Source organism: Sander lucioperca, chromosome 17, assembly GCF_008315115.2.
Source record: "Sander lucioperca isolate FBNREF2018 chromosome 17, SLUC_FBN_1.2, whole genome shotgun sequence".
NCBI lineage: Eukaryota > Metazoa > Chordata > Actinopteri > Perciformes > Percidae > Sander > Sander lucioperca.
This window is the reverse complement of record NC_050189.1, coordinates 10,264,070-10,278,953: the sequence shown is the minus strand read 5'-3', so window position 1 is coordinate 10,278,953 and position 14,884 is coordinate 10,264,070. Positions and strand designations below refer to the sequence as shown.

General features: G+C 37.8%; 1 protein-coding gene across 2 annotated transcripts; it reads right to left on the bottom strand.

Annotated features, from left to right (window-relative positions):
- Positions 1 to 3,179: 3,179 nt before the first annotated feature.
- mus81 (MUS81 structure-specific endonuclease subunit) lies at positions 3,180 to 12,409 on the bottom strand. Of its 2 annotated transcripts, none has more exons than XM_031304107.2 (17): positions 12,310 to 12,409; positions 11,629 to 11,779; positions 10,890 to 11,019; positions 10,213 to 10,298; positions 9,845 to 9,994; positions 9,638 to 9,718; positions 9,414 to 9,502; positions 9,084 to 9,287; positions 8,831 to 9,001; positions 8,609 to 8,736; positions 7,486 to 7,598; positions 7,151 to 7,270; positions 6,148 to 6,243; positions 5,219 to 5,347; positions 4,906 to 5,009; positions 3,748 to 3,831; positions 3,180 to 3,507 (listed from the first exon to the last, which is right to left on the bottom strand). In XM_031304107.2, exons 2-17 carry the CDS (start codon positions 11,767 to 11,769, stop codon positions 3,441 to 3,443), a joined length of 1,893 nt encoding a protein of 630 aa, XP_031159967.1. In that variant the 5' UTR covers positions 11,770 to 11,779; positions 12,310 to 12,409; the 3' UTR covers positions 3,180 to 3,440. The 2 variants fall into 2 exon arrangements, with proteins under 2 accessions (XP_031159967.1, XP_031159968.1); XM_031304108.2 differs by lacking the exon at positions 12,310 to 12,409 and adding an exon at positions 11,886 to 12,302.
- Between the last annotated feature and the right edge of the window lie 2,475 nt (positions 12,410 to 14,884).

The following is a 14,884-nucleotide window of genomic DNA, read 5'->3' as shown; positions in this document are numbered from 1 at the left end:
TAGTATGGTATGTCGATAAAATTGAAAAATAGTCATAGTATAGTATGTCGAAAAAAGAGGGAAAAAAGTCATAGTATAGTATGTCGAAAAAAGAGGAAAAAAGTCATAGTATAGTATGTCGAAAAAAGAGAGGAAAAAAAGTCATAGTTTAGTATGTCGAAAAAATTGGAAAAAAAGTCATAATATTGTATGTTAAAAAAAGTGGAAAAAAGTCATAGTATACCCTGTTGGAAAAAGTCATAGTATAGTTTATTCCATAGTATAGAGGAAAAAAGTCATATGTCTATAGCATAATATGTCGGAAAAGAGGAAAAAAGTCATAGTATAGTACGTCGAAGAAAGAGGAAAAAAGTCATAGTATAGCATGTCGAAAAAAAAGTCAGCATAGTATGTTGAAAAAAGTGGAAAAAAAGTCATAGTATAGCCTGTTGAAAAAAGTCATAGTATAATATAGTTTTTTCCATAGTATAGAGGAAAAAAGTAATATGTCTATAGCATAATATGTCGGAAAAGAGGAAAAAAGTCATAGGATAGTATGTCGAAAAAAGAGGGAAAAAACTCACAGTATAGTATGTCGAAAAAGAGAGGAAAAAAGTCATCGTGTAGTAGGTCAAAAAATTGGGAAAAAGTCATGGTATAGTATGTCGAAAAAATTGGAAAAAAGTCATAATATAGTAGGTTGAAAAAGTAGAAAAAAGTCATAGTATAGTTTTTTCCATAGTATAGAGGAAAAGTCATATGTCTATAGCATAATATGTTGGAAAAGAGGAAAAAAGTCATAGTATAGTGTGTCGATAATTGAAAAATAGTCATAATATAATATGTCGAAAAAAAGTGTAAAAAGTCATGGTATAGTATGTCAAAAAATGTTATAGTATAGTATGTCGAATTTAAAAAAAAACATAAGTCAGTATAGTATGTCAACAAATTTTATAGTATAGTAAGTCGGAAAAGAGAGGAAAAAAAGTCATAGTGAAGTATGTCGATAAAAATGAAAAATAGTCATGGTATAGTTTCTCGAAAACAGGAAAACACGTCATAGTTTAGAATGTCGAAAAAATTGGAAAAACAGTCATAATATAGTATGTTGGAAAAAAAAGTCAAAGTATAGTATGTCGAAAATTGTGGAAAAAAGTCATAGTATAGTATGTCGATAAAATTAAAAAATAGTCATAGTATAGTATGTCGAAAAAAGAGGGAAAAAAGTCATAGTATAGTATTTCGAAAAAAGAGGAAAAAAGTCATAGTATAGTATTTCGAAAAAAGAGGAAAAACGTCATAGTATAGTATGTTGAAAAAAACGGAAAAAAAGTCATAGTTTAGTATGTCAACAAAAATGGAAAAAAAGTCAGAATATAGTAGGTTTAAAAAAGGAGAAAAAAGTCATAGTATAGCCTGTTGAAAAAAGTCTTAGTATAGTTTTTTCCATAGTATAGAGGAAAAAAGTCATATGTCTATAGCATAATATGTCGGAAAAGAGGAAAAAAGTGATATTATAGTATGTCGATAAAATTGAAAAATAGTCATAATATAATATGTCGAAAAAAGAGAGGCAAAAAAGTCATAGTGTAGTATGTCGAAAAAATTGGAAAAAAGTCATGGTATAGTTTGTCGAAAGAAGTGGAAAAGAAGTCATACTATAGTATAGTTCTTTCCATAGTATAGAGGAAAAAAGTCATATGTCTATAGCATAATAGTCGAAAAAAGTCATAGTATAGTATGTCGAAAAAAATTCGAAAAAAAGTCATAGTATAGTATGTCGAAAAAAGTGTAAAAAAGTCATAGTATAGTATGTCGAACAAAGAGGGAAAAAAATCATAGTATAGAATGTCGAAAAAAGTCATAGTATAGTATGTTGAAAAAAAAGTAAAAAAATCATAGTATGTCAAAAAAGTCATAGTATAGCATGTCGCAAAAAGAGGAGAAAAAGTCATAGTAGTTTTATTAGGCATGGGCCAATATACAATTCTGACGGTATGATAACCTTTATCAAAAAATATCAGTTTCACCGTATTGCGGTATCACAATTACAGCGTCCATGTTGAATGTTAAAAAAAATGTCAGTTTAGTATGTCGAAAAAGAGTCATAAAAAAGTCATAGTATAGTAGTAAGTATAGTACATTGGAAAAAAAAGTCTATAAAGTCATTGCATAGAAAGTTGAAAAAAGGCATATCATAATCAGAAAAGGTTTTATTTAATAACTACACTCGTGTGAAATCTGCTTTGGTGAAAGGTGCATACATAAACAAACATATTAAACATGAATATGAATTATTAATATTAATAAACAATAAATACAGAAAAACAAATTCACACATACGGGGCCTTGTTGGTGAGGCTTACTGCTGAGGGGAAAAAATTGTTTTTGTGGCGTGAGGTTTTGGTCGTGGTGGACTACAGCCTCTTGCCAGAGGGGTGGGGTTCAAACTGTTTGTGTGGGGGGAGAGGGCCTGATCGGGGCGGGTGGGGCTGCGTGCTTCCTAAAGTCCACAACCATCTCCACTGTCTTCAGAGCGTTTAGCTCCAAGTTGTTCTGACTGCACCAGGTCACCAGGCGGTCAATCTCCCACCTGAGGCAGACATACTAGTATAGTATGTTGAAAAAGTCATAAAGGACTGGACAAAACGTATTGTCAATAATAGGAGGTAAACTCTGGAATAGCTTGCCCCTCCCAATAAGAGAGGGTCCTACATTCAACACCTTTAAAACAGTGGCTTCTAGAAAACCAGAGATGCACTCTTAACTGTCACACATTTCATCACTCATACACATTACTGTTAAATTGAGTGTAATATAGAGGTGGATGAATAATTTCTTTGTCATCATGTATTTTTGTTTTGTCAATGTATATGTCACCATTATGTGTACCTTATGCGACCACTTACAGAGGCTCAGTCCTTGCCACAGTGTCTCTCTCTCTGTCCTATCAAAAAATGGCCTAAAATGCCAAAAACGTTATCTTAAAATTAAATGTCAGTATAGTATGTCTAAAAAAAGTCATAGTATAGTATGTCGAAAAAAAAGTCATAAATGTCTTAGAATAGTATGACCACTTTGCCCAGTCAGTAATGTGCATTTCCAAGTCTTTAATACAGATTTTTTTGTGAAGTGATTAAAAAAAATTAATCACTTCACATTTGCAATGAAATAACAGAATAGTATAAAACATTTTCTTAATTATATTTATTATTGTAGTATCATCGGATACATGTACAAGTGAAATTCATCCCACAACTAGCAATATGTTACAGTAAAGAAAATAAAGCAGCATTTCTATATTTACATTAACATGAAAATCCCTATCAAGTTAATTCTATTTAAGTAAATAAGAGACAGAAAATGAACATTATGAGGTGAGTGAGGTTGAGTGTGCGTCCATCTTTAAGACAGAAAATAACTGAATGAGTGAAATCGTGTTCACCAGTGACTGTGTGCGTCTATGACAGTGCTCCTTGAGTACAGTACAGCTGATAAACTGTTCTGCTCAGAGCTGGACCCAGGTTTCTGAAAAACAAGGAAAGAAAATTAAGCATTAATAAATCACAATTTCTCCTGGTACAGGTGCAGGTCATCTTACAACTCAAGTTTATTTTTTTCGACAGTCCCTTAACTTCTAGTTGAGTATATTTTCAGTTAAGTCACAGTAGTTTGACTCGATAATGATATTTTGTCTTTGTTTTTTTGACAACATGAATCATTGGAACATGCTAGGAAAAAAATATGAATCAAGTTTACGCTACAAACCTTTTCAGCTTCCCATATCGGATGGAAGAGAGGAGTTTCTCTTTCTCTGCTTCACTTGCACACTTTTTATAGGCTGTCAGAAGACTGAGATTGAGAGAGAGAGAGAGAGAGAGAGAGAGAGAGAGAGAGAGAGAGAGATTTAAAAAATAAAATCTCTTACAGTATCTCTTACAGAAGCTTGGGACCATAGTCCTCAGTAAAGATATCCGTCTCTGCCTACCACCCAGTTCTGTTGATCTAAATAGACCTTTTTTAGGTTACACTTTACTTGAAGGTATTTACATAAGAGTGACATGACACTGTCATGAACGCGTGCGTCAAACATTATAAACAAGTCATAAACGTTTATGACATAACGCTTCTTTTAGTGTCATTCGGTTTTTGCCATGACGGGTAAGGGTTAGAGTTCATGTGTCATGACAGTGTCAGTGGCGAGGTCAGTGACTGGAGTCTGTTCGGTGTGTTCTGTGCCGTCATCCGTCCGAGGGGCCGTCGTCCTTCATCTTGGCCGATTTGACATGTATAATCGGCGGGGCGGGCACTGCCGGCAGTCGGACTCAAATGACCCATCTGATTGGTAGAGTGCTAACCAGGAAACGAGGAGTGGGATGAGCGTGACTAGAGTCTCTCAAAATCTGACGAAAATCTTTTAAACTGACCTTTGTTGATCTGAAATGAAGACAGATTCAGCAACTGCATGGCCTATTTCTCGCTTAAAATGTTTTCAGAAACACGTTTCGGTGAACTATTTTAGTACAATATGAGATCGTATTCTGAACAAGCCGCCATGACAGTCTGTCTTTGAATTTCTGGAGAAACAAGACCCACGTGACGCGTTCGTCCAATCAGCTGCCGGTTTTATTTTTAGATTAGCGCCGCCTGCTGTTATGGAGACGTATTACTTCTCGTCGCTTTGGTGTGTTCCGAGGCACTTTTTTGACCAACTCGGGGAGACTGATCAGCCCAACTGCCTTTACTGCCGAGGGTCGGCCTTCTGGTCTGTGTATCTGGGCATTTATGTAGATACCTTTGAGTAAAGTGTTACCCTTTTTTGTTGCTGCTGCATGAAATCATGAGTACATTACCAGGAGAAAAAAAAAGGAGATAATGGGTAAGAAGTGAGTGATATGTCTGTACATACTATAACACATCAGCTACCTGTGCGGAGTGCTGTATTGCTCCAGTATAGCAGCTGCCTTGTCTCCAGACAAACCGCTAACCTGCATCAACTGTCTGGCAAACACTTCCCTCACGGTCTGACACTAGAAGGGACAAGAGAGAAACAGGGATTTATGTATTCACAACCACACCATGTAACACTGTGATTAAACAAAGAAAAATAAATTAAGGACCAACAGTGTAATTCTTTATCTTAAAAAACAGGAAACGGCAGGCTAAAAGTTTTTAGAGTTATTTCTTTTTCTTTTTTTTAAAGTGCAAATACGCAGTACACGTGTACACAGACATACACCTTGTTTTTGATTGCACCATAGTTGAACTCTGCAAAAGAAATGAGAGAGCAGGAGGGGGTCCCGCTCTCCTCCTCATCACTCACTCCATCACCCTCCAGCTCTCTGGAGCGACAGATCAGCGTACAGTTCTGAAATAAAGATGAAAAAAAGGACACGTGTAAAGCACACATCACAGTTAAAGCTATAGTGCGTAGTTTCTGTCCCCCTCATGAGGAATTCTAAGTAATGGCACAGTTGCTTGTAGCCATGGAGGACATGGAGGATTAAAAAAACATGACGGACTCTTCAGAAGGTCATTATCTTCACTCGAGTTTCTGCGCGCAAAAGTCACCGGACAGTATAATATTTCGAAAAAAGTCATAGTATAGTTTGTCGAAAAGAAAATAAAAAAAGTCATAGTATGGTATGTATAGTATGACTTTGTGCGCTAAAAATGTCATTAAAAAGTAATAGTATAATATCCCAATAAAAGTCATAAAATGTCTGAGAATAGTATGATCACTTTGCCCGGTCGGTAATCTGCATTTAAATAAGAGACTGAAAATTAACATTACGAGGTGAGTGAGGTTGAGTGTGCATCCGTCTTTAAGACAGAAAACAACTGAATGAGTGAAATAGTGTTCACCTTAGCCACGGAGGACACAGAGGATTAAAAAAAATATGATGGACTCTTCTCTAATCTTCACTCGATTTTCTGTGCGCGAAAGTCACCGGACGCCACGATCTTTTGAACAGTCCTACTGAGAAATACAGAGAGAGTTGTGTGGAGCCGATAGTCTTAATTAGCTTTGTAGCAACTCATTTGGCAATGGCTTGAATGTAACGGACAAAATAAAAATCCCCAGATTCTGTAGGGGTCTGCTCATGAGGTGGCTTTTGTTTAAAAAGAAAAAAGGTGAGAGAAAAAGATACTGTCTGTGTGTGTCACCTGGTACAGTTTAGTCAGGTATCGCGTCATGACGGTGAGGTAGGCCACCGACTCCCTCACGTCCTGGACTCTCTTCACGAAGAAGCCATCAACTACCTAACACACAAACACATACGAATGACAAGAGCACACGAGACGTATATATACAGTACACACACAAAATCGGCAAAACCATTGTAACATTTGCTGTTGCTAATTTGTACTCCGATTGATGCTGTTTTTGTTTTTAATGACTAACTTGTTCTAGTGTTGTCTAGAGCTGGAACCATTCTGGATTTGTGATGCAGATATACATTTTTAGTTTTAGTCATACAACATTATGGCCATTTTGGCATCAGAAAGTTGTGATAGCAGATATGTATTAATAGGGATTTTACGACAGCACACAGTACAAATAGCAGTAACTTTTGAACAACAGAAATGGCAATATAATATGATAATTATGAATAAAAACACAAAGACAATAAAAGTTGAAATATACCTAAAATATAGTCTTTATGTACTGCAAATTATTGCCAACATACATGGCAATTCAAATATATTAAGCCAGTATTTTTCAAAAATATTGGCCCATAGAGCAATTTGGTCATATCTGTAGTTGTACAAGAATATTGTGGAGTTAGCTGACAAAAATTTCGTGATTTCTTACTACATCAAATTTTTTTAATCTTCCTATGTAGAAATGAATGGGATACGTTGTGATTTGATGTAATCATGAGTACGTAATCACTAAAAATGCTGTAATGCCAGGAAAAGATGCATATTTGTTGTGCTGCATTATGTACACCAACTGTGTTCCCAATAAAAACTGTAATAAAAATAAATAAATAAATAAATATAAATGCTGTAATGAAAGAACAAGAAACAAAAGACAGATGCATGTATTTCAACAAAGGAAAACAAGAACAATTTCTTTAACAAGGTGCACCTGAATGAAAACCAGCACATTGGTCTAGATCTATTGTTGTCCAAAGTATGTAAGTGTAGGAGTGTGTTCTCACACCTGTGTGTTGACTATGGCCTGCTGCAGCGTGGTTTCAGGTAAACTCAGGTGGGAGGCAGCCGACCCACACTCCTCTACCAGATAGCAGGGCCTACGAAGACCACACCTCTTCAGTCGAAACTGATGCAGGGAAGAAAAGAAGGGAGAAAGACAAAAAGTTGAATCGTGGTTCTACCCAGTAAAACCATTATATAACAAGAGAAACTCAACTCAATTGTGACAGGGATTTGTCTTTGTTCTTCACATTTTGCAGACTAAATGACAAATAACAATTTGATTAAAAACAACTGATAAATGAATTGCCGAAGAAGACTATGCACCACACACACACAGACCTTCTGTTCCCTGAAGCGTCCATCGATGATGCTACCACACAGGTCGTCCATCCTCTTCCTTTCGATGATGTAATCAAGAACGAGCTCCCTGCCTGTAGGGGCACGCAACTGACCTGGAGAGACAGACAGAAAAACAGAAGGAATGAGGCTATAATGCATTTATGTAGATAGATGGGCAACGTGCAAATAACTTAAGGTGACATTAACACCCAAAGTATGGAGGAAGTAAGCAGATTAAGTGAGCACACTTTCTTTCAAAACCAGAATTATGAGTTTACGAGTGCCTTACTATTCGTTTTAAAATTCAGTTTGGGATTCTGTTGATCACTTTGGCTGTGTTGTTCATTTCTGATCTTCCTAATTCTGCACCAAGACCTCCGCAAGAAGTACTGACAACCAAATGTTGTTAAAAGTTCAAACAAGCAAAAGAAGATCAATCTTTTACTGTTTGAGCTCCAACACTGTGGAACAAACACCCTCCTAATTATCATATCAAAACCACGATTTAAAAAAAAAAAATACATTCTTCTTTTTATTTTTGTAATATTGTCATTTATGTGCCCCCCAAAAAAGTGACTTCATTTAGAGGACACCTTTTTATCAGCCAGAGAAGAGAAGAGAAGAGAAGAGAAGAGAAGAGAAGAGAAGAGAAGAGAAGAGAAGAGAAGAGAAGAGAAGAGTGTATAATATAGTAATAGTAATGGCATAACAATGGCTCGAGCTACCCAATGGACACAGGTACTAAACAAAAAGATGCTTAAGAAAACTATTAATTCTGTCTGGAGTCAAAAGGTGAGAACTAAAAAAACATGACTTGAAAATTTTGCTATAAAATAGCATGCTTGATGATGCCATTTGGAGAAAAAAAAGGTATAGGTCACTTTGCTCATTATTTGGTTGCTGTCTCTCTTAACTTCTTCAAATAAAGAACCGCAGTACTTCCCAAAATGTTCAGTTATGTGTCTCTTTGAAAGCCGGAAATATTATGAAAAACATGTCATTTTGGAGAACAATTCATGTTTTTTTTGTCATGTAAAAATAGGTTTTAGAGGTAAATATGTACCCTTAGTTTACCTTCTTGTGTGTGTGTGTGTGTGTGTGTGTGTGTGTGTGTGTGTGTTACCTGGAACAGGTGCCACCTTTTCTCGAGCAACCCACAGGAAGTCTCCAACGTTTAGCTTCCTAACATCGAAGGCCACTCCATTCCTCTGAAGCTCTTTGACCAGCTCCTGCTTGCAGTGACTGCTGCCGCTGCACAGGCAAATCAAAACGTCATGAAATACACATGTCATGTACATGTACTGTATATCTTTGACTTACACAGAAATCCAGACAGCTCTCTTACCCAGTTGTCTCAATGAAGTCAACACAGAGTATAATTTCGTAGGTTCCGGGTAGAAGACGTGGTGCGTTCGGCGTTCTGCTCGTTGCATGTGAATTGTGGGGGTTTTCCGATAAACCCATCCCATCAACGTCACTCCTTGGCAAGGCCACGCAGCTCGGCCTCTCCGTGGGGCTGTGGAGAGAAGACGATTCCTTTTGTTCCAGCAGGCAAAAGAGCAGAAGGTGAAGACTTCACTTATTTAAAGCAATCTTACTATATTCTGTCTCCTTCCTTCTCTTCTTCGTCATCATCACTAGCGGTAAGGTCCACAAGCCCAGGACCACCGTCCTCTTCCTCCGCGTCCCCCTCTCCTTCACTTCTAGCCTCTTCTCTGTCCCCCTCTGGGCCATCTTTGGTCCCTTGCTCTACGCACTCCAGTCGCTCCGCCAAAGCCAGACCCTCTTCTGTCAGAGAATACCTGGGCGAGAAAGGAGAGTAAACAAAATTCACATCACTGTGGTATAAAATGGCATGGAAAAAACTGCACTAAACGTAGGTTAGAAGATTATCAGCATCCCAACATTGCTCACTATCACCTGTGTACCTTGCAGGGTTGTGGGTCTTCATCACAAAGTTTTTCTGAATCAGAGTGCTCACTGAAGACCAGGCAGTGTACTTACTGCCAAGATCTGGCTACAGACACGCAGACAGACAAAATAAAAGAGGGAACAGACTCCATTTTAAAATAAATCTACTGCACAAGAAGATAAACAGATATCAAAAGCAGGGGTTAACATTAACAAATGGATGTAATTATATTTCACTTACGACAGTGAAAGACTTGTCGCAGAGATGCTGCGCTTCTGCTTGTAGCTCCATCTTAAACATATAACCTTTGCTGCCTGGGATCTAGAGAGAGAGAGAGAGAGAGAGAGAGAGAGAGAGAGAGAGAGAGAGAGAAAATGGGATTTTGATTACTAAGGCCACAATGCAATACTTATGTTATACTTATACATGTGATGGAGAAAGGTGTACCTGGGACTGCCTGTAAAGTGTGAGCAGCACAGCATAACCTCCAGACCTCTTCTGGGGTACGTACTCCCTTTTCTTCTTCCTTCCTCCTCCTCCTCCTCCTCGTCCTCCTCGTCCTCCTTTGTCGTTCCCTTGATCCCCTGCTGCATTTTTCTACAAGGAAAGATGGAAGACACAGGAACGTTAGAGGTTACACCAATAAACACTTTTTCTATTTTACTTTCCTCTTATCGCTGACTGATATAACACAGAATTATTGTCTTTTTGTTTTGCAGCGGGACCAGGCAAAACACAATTTTGCTCCTCTGTGTACAGTACTGCCCTGTATATAGAATGATTGACAATATTCTCTCTTATCTTATCTAAGTTACCTTTCTGGAGGGAGCCAGGCTGTTGTTGTCCTGTCTGCCAGGACGGGGCGCTCCTTCAGGGAGAGAGTGAATAGGAGCGTCTGGGCCTAATGGAGACGTAAAGAGGAGCTGGTGTAATTACCTACATAAACTGAAAACTTCAACATACTTTAAGACTACTTTGTTATGACAAATCTCCAACTATAGTACAAATAGCATAATACAAATTAGGGTGTTTGGGTTTTGTGTTTGTTTTTCTGATTTGAGTGGTTGCTTGTGATTCTGATGAGTTATGATTTGAACTTTAAACTGCTCCACCTTTTTCTTAAATGCTCATGGTGTGTAATATTTGTAGTTCATATATGTACCTTTCCCTTCTGAAAATATTCTGTAATACCACTAGTTTCCCATCTTGTATTTTACATAGTTTCTCCCACTCTCAATGCAGCCACCAATCTAGTTTTTTTAATGATCTCCTATTTTACAGATTCCTTTGAAAAGACTGATCTTCAATCTCTCCAGGCTCTCTGTAATGTCCTTGTAGTTTATTGTCTGGTGTTGCAGAAATACAACACAACAAATCCCAGCAGCCTTGGTTCCTGGCAATGTCATATCTGGACAAGAAATAATCTAACATACAATTGGATCAGTAAATAAATGCAAACATGAATCCATACATCCGTCCATCCGTTTCTTACCGTTCTCTTTAAGGTACCGTTGCAGTTTTTGATCCAATATTTTACAGATGCCGTCTCCAAAGTTCTGGAGGATCTTTGCCTCTTTGGCGTTTTGAAGCGGTAATGGATATTTATTCAAAGAGCTGATGGCCTGGACAAAGACACAGAGAAATACACACAAATAAAGATAGACTTAAGTAAAATGAGTAATACCACAGCATAGAAATACTCTGTTACAAGTAAAAGTCCTGCTTTCTTCACAAAATCTTACTTAAGCAAAAGTACAAAAGCACCAGCATCGAAATATACTTGAAGTACATCTAGTAAAAGTACACATTATATTCAGCGGCCACTTCATTAGGTACACTCGTACAATCTAATGTGATCTAGTAACAGCTCTGCCATAAATTCATCAAGACCTTACATAACACATCACAAATTTGAGTTTTAGAACTCTAGTTTTTTGGATTTGGGAGAGAGCTGTTTACGTTTACTAATATTTTTGGACTGTCTGACTAACGGCGTGCAGCACCAAAGCCGTTTTGGGCAGCCCCTAAGCCAAATGAATGTAAAATCAATGACTGACTAAATTACTTTTCTCAGAACTAATGGTTGTAGTTGGTCCCCGGTGGACTTCTTTAGCAAGTTTTTAATTTTTTTATGAATCCGATTTTCTTCAGAGAAAAATATACAACTGTTATATGCACTACACACAGAAATGGAAACTGCAGACCTGGAGTGAAGAGACCAGCCTCTTTACCTTCTGGTAGGTGTACTGGATCTTCAGTCCCTTCTCTTTCGCCTCGTCCCGGAGCTCAGTGAGCCACTTGAGAAACAGCGGGTTGGGGCAGGAGGGCAGGGCACGTTTGCGACCCAACCGGACCGGCTCCGAAGCTGGCATCCCTTTGGATCTGACAGGAGAGAAATTACACGTTAGACTGATACCGATAGCATAACACATAGCACACCACGACATGCTCAAAGACAAGCAAACGTTACATTTACCTTTACAATTACCTGGGAATGACGTCGCACCCGAGTTGATTGACAAGTCGGAATTCACGGTGGGGTTTGCTCTAGCCAGGTTAGCCATTGTTAGCAATGCCAGTTTTATAACAACGCATTACACTGTTTTGGGGCATAACAAACAGCGCAGCAACATGTCCACAGGTAGAAGTTGGACAGGACTGTGTGTACGACTGATTTAGTGAGACACACATAAGACAGGAGTGCTAATAAACTGTATGTTACTACAGCTTTATACTGTTGACGCATGGAGACAACTGCAACGTTAGCCAACATAAGCTAACGCTGGCAGCCCCTAGTTATCAACGTGAAAGTCTTTCGCTGACAAGCCACCATGTTTAAGCAACATGTGTAGAGGGATTTAGCAGAGGAAAAAGTGAGGTAAAGTGTGCTTGTGCGTGTAAATGCGGCTCACCTTTAACCTGTGAGTTTGCAGCAGTTGCTGGCGCCTTGCATTCAAAGACACGCCAGATCACGTGTTCTTTGTTGACATCACTTCACCGGAAGAAGACGACAGGGCCGGGGGCAAAAATATCAACAGTGACATCTAGCGGCGAGTATTTAAAAATATTTTTATTTTAAAAGAGTTTTATTATTATTATTATTATTATTATTATGATATTGTGTTCATTTATTTGCTTTCTAGTTTATTATTGTTTTTAATTTTGTATTTTTTTGTCGTTGAATAGTTTAATTAATTAGCATTATTATTATTTGTTTACTTAGAGTTGTGCTAACTTGAGACCCCCTTGAAAACAAGTTGGTGCATCTCGAGTGAAAGAGAAAGAAATACAGGGATGAATAAACGTAAATTACTAATTAACAGGACTGGGAAAATAACCTATACATTTAGGCGACTCAAGTACTATTTGGCCAACTTGTACTTTACTTGAGTATTTTCATTTTCTGCTACTTTATACTTTATACTTTCACTCCACCACACCTCAGAGGCAAATATTGTACTCGAGTACAATATTTGCCTCTGAGGCACGGCATTTACAGTATGTGGTAACTTCTGTGAGGCTGTACTTGAACTTGCTTTGAGCTTCTGACAATTCATCTAAAAGATGTTGAGACATTTCACACAAAACCACAAATGTCAACCTCACAGTGGTGCAAGAAGAAAAGTCAGGGGATCACTAAAGTCAGTATGACTCATCCTCTGGGCACAATGAATGTCTGTCTCTACAAAATATTAACCCCAACATCTGAAAATAATTGAGATATTTCACTGTGGACCAAAGTGGTCGACCAACTCAAATTTCCAGAAAACAATCTCCAGAGCCACAGCACGAGCATGGCTTAGATTGTGTGTGAACCCCAAAAAACCAAATGGCCTTATAAAGGAATCTAAGAAAAAAATGAATTAAGTCAGCTATAAACCAATAACCGAACGTGGCAAAACAGTCTTAACTACATGTGCAAATACATTATTTTACAATGTTTTGAAATAACAATGATCTGATGTATCAGAAGAAGGACGGTGTGAATGACAAAATCACTTCCAGAGCCTCTTTAATACAATCAGTGTCAGTTAACTTCCAAGACCGTTATCTGGTCTTCACTTGAATCTGCCTCTGTGTTTCCTCAGGCTGAAAGGCGTTTGCAGGATTCCTCCAACAAGACCCGACAGAGACCAAGAATCCACACCCTCACCTTGCCAAACAACAACCGCTCTCTTTCTCAAACACAGTCAAAAGCTTGAGGGAAAAAAAGTAGCATAATTAAACAGATATAGAGTACAATTAAACAGCCATCGTCCATGCACTCACTCACATAATGTTTGTAGAGGCAGTGCAAAGCATAATCAACTCACACTTTTGCATTCAAATGTAACACGGGAGCTGAGGCCGTAAAGACATACTGTATAATGTTGTAAAATTAGGCTGACTCTTTGGACTGAAAAATAACGTAAGAGGAAACAGAAATCCACAGATATGTTACAGCTTAAACTAAACTGAGACTTATTTAATAACAATTTTGCTTACAAATAACTGTAGTATTTTAGAGGATGGACGGACGTGTCTTATTGTTCAGTATAGAACATGTTTGCTTTTTGACAACAGTCATGCCAAGAATTCCTTCCGTGCCTGTAGCAACATTTCCTGTCCTCACTTGGATGCAGTATCCTAAATATTTGATCAGTCTTTGCTTATATCCTTTATTACCATTCCACCACCCACTAATTTAAGCAGTTTCAAACCAGTCAGGGCCGTCTTCCAAGCCAAAATCAAACACAGCAACGATTATAGTGGCCAACATTGGGGTCCTTCCCCGGAAAAAGCAAAATAATGACGCAAATTTCTGCAGTTTGACGTATATTTCAAAATACCTTGTGGTACCTTGGGAGATTTTGTTGCTCAGTAATGCTGTCACTTTTCTTGAAAACAAAAAACAAGTTGAATCTGGTCTGCTTCACCCAAGAATTTTAAGGGCCAAAGGCTATATCTACAATGCAAATTAATTTAGAGAACATAGATAATAAAGCTACAGAATAGTTGTATTTTCATACACAGGAAGCTCAACTCAATTGCCAATTAAAGCTCGTTCTGAGCAGTAGTAACACATTTTCCAAACTGCTCAGCCTCCTTGAAAGATCCATCATCACCAGTAGCCTAAGTACCAGTGGTGGAGGAAGTATTTAGATCCTTTACTTAAGTAAAAGTACTAATACCACACTGTAAAAATACTCTATTACAAGTAAAAGTCCTGCATTGAAAATGTTACCTAAGTAAAAGTATGTAAGTATCATCAAGAAAATGTACTTAAAGTATTAAAAGTAAAAGTACTTAAAGGTCCAATGTGTAGGAATTTCTCCTATCTAGCATTGAGATCATATATCGCAATCAACTCTCTCGCACCACGCAGTTCAAAGTACGTATTACAGCTAGGGTAGTCTTCACGCTTCAAAAAGCCGGTCTCTTGCTCTTTTCAATCTCCTTTTTTCTTTTTCTGGGCAAAGAAGAAGAATCCTGTTCCTGAAATTTGGA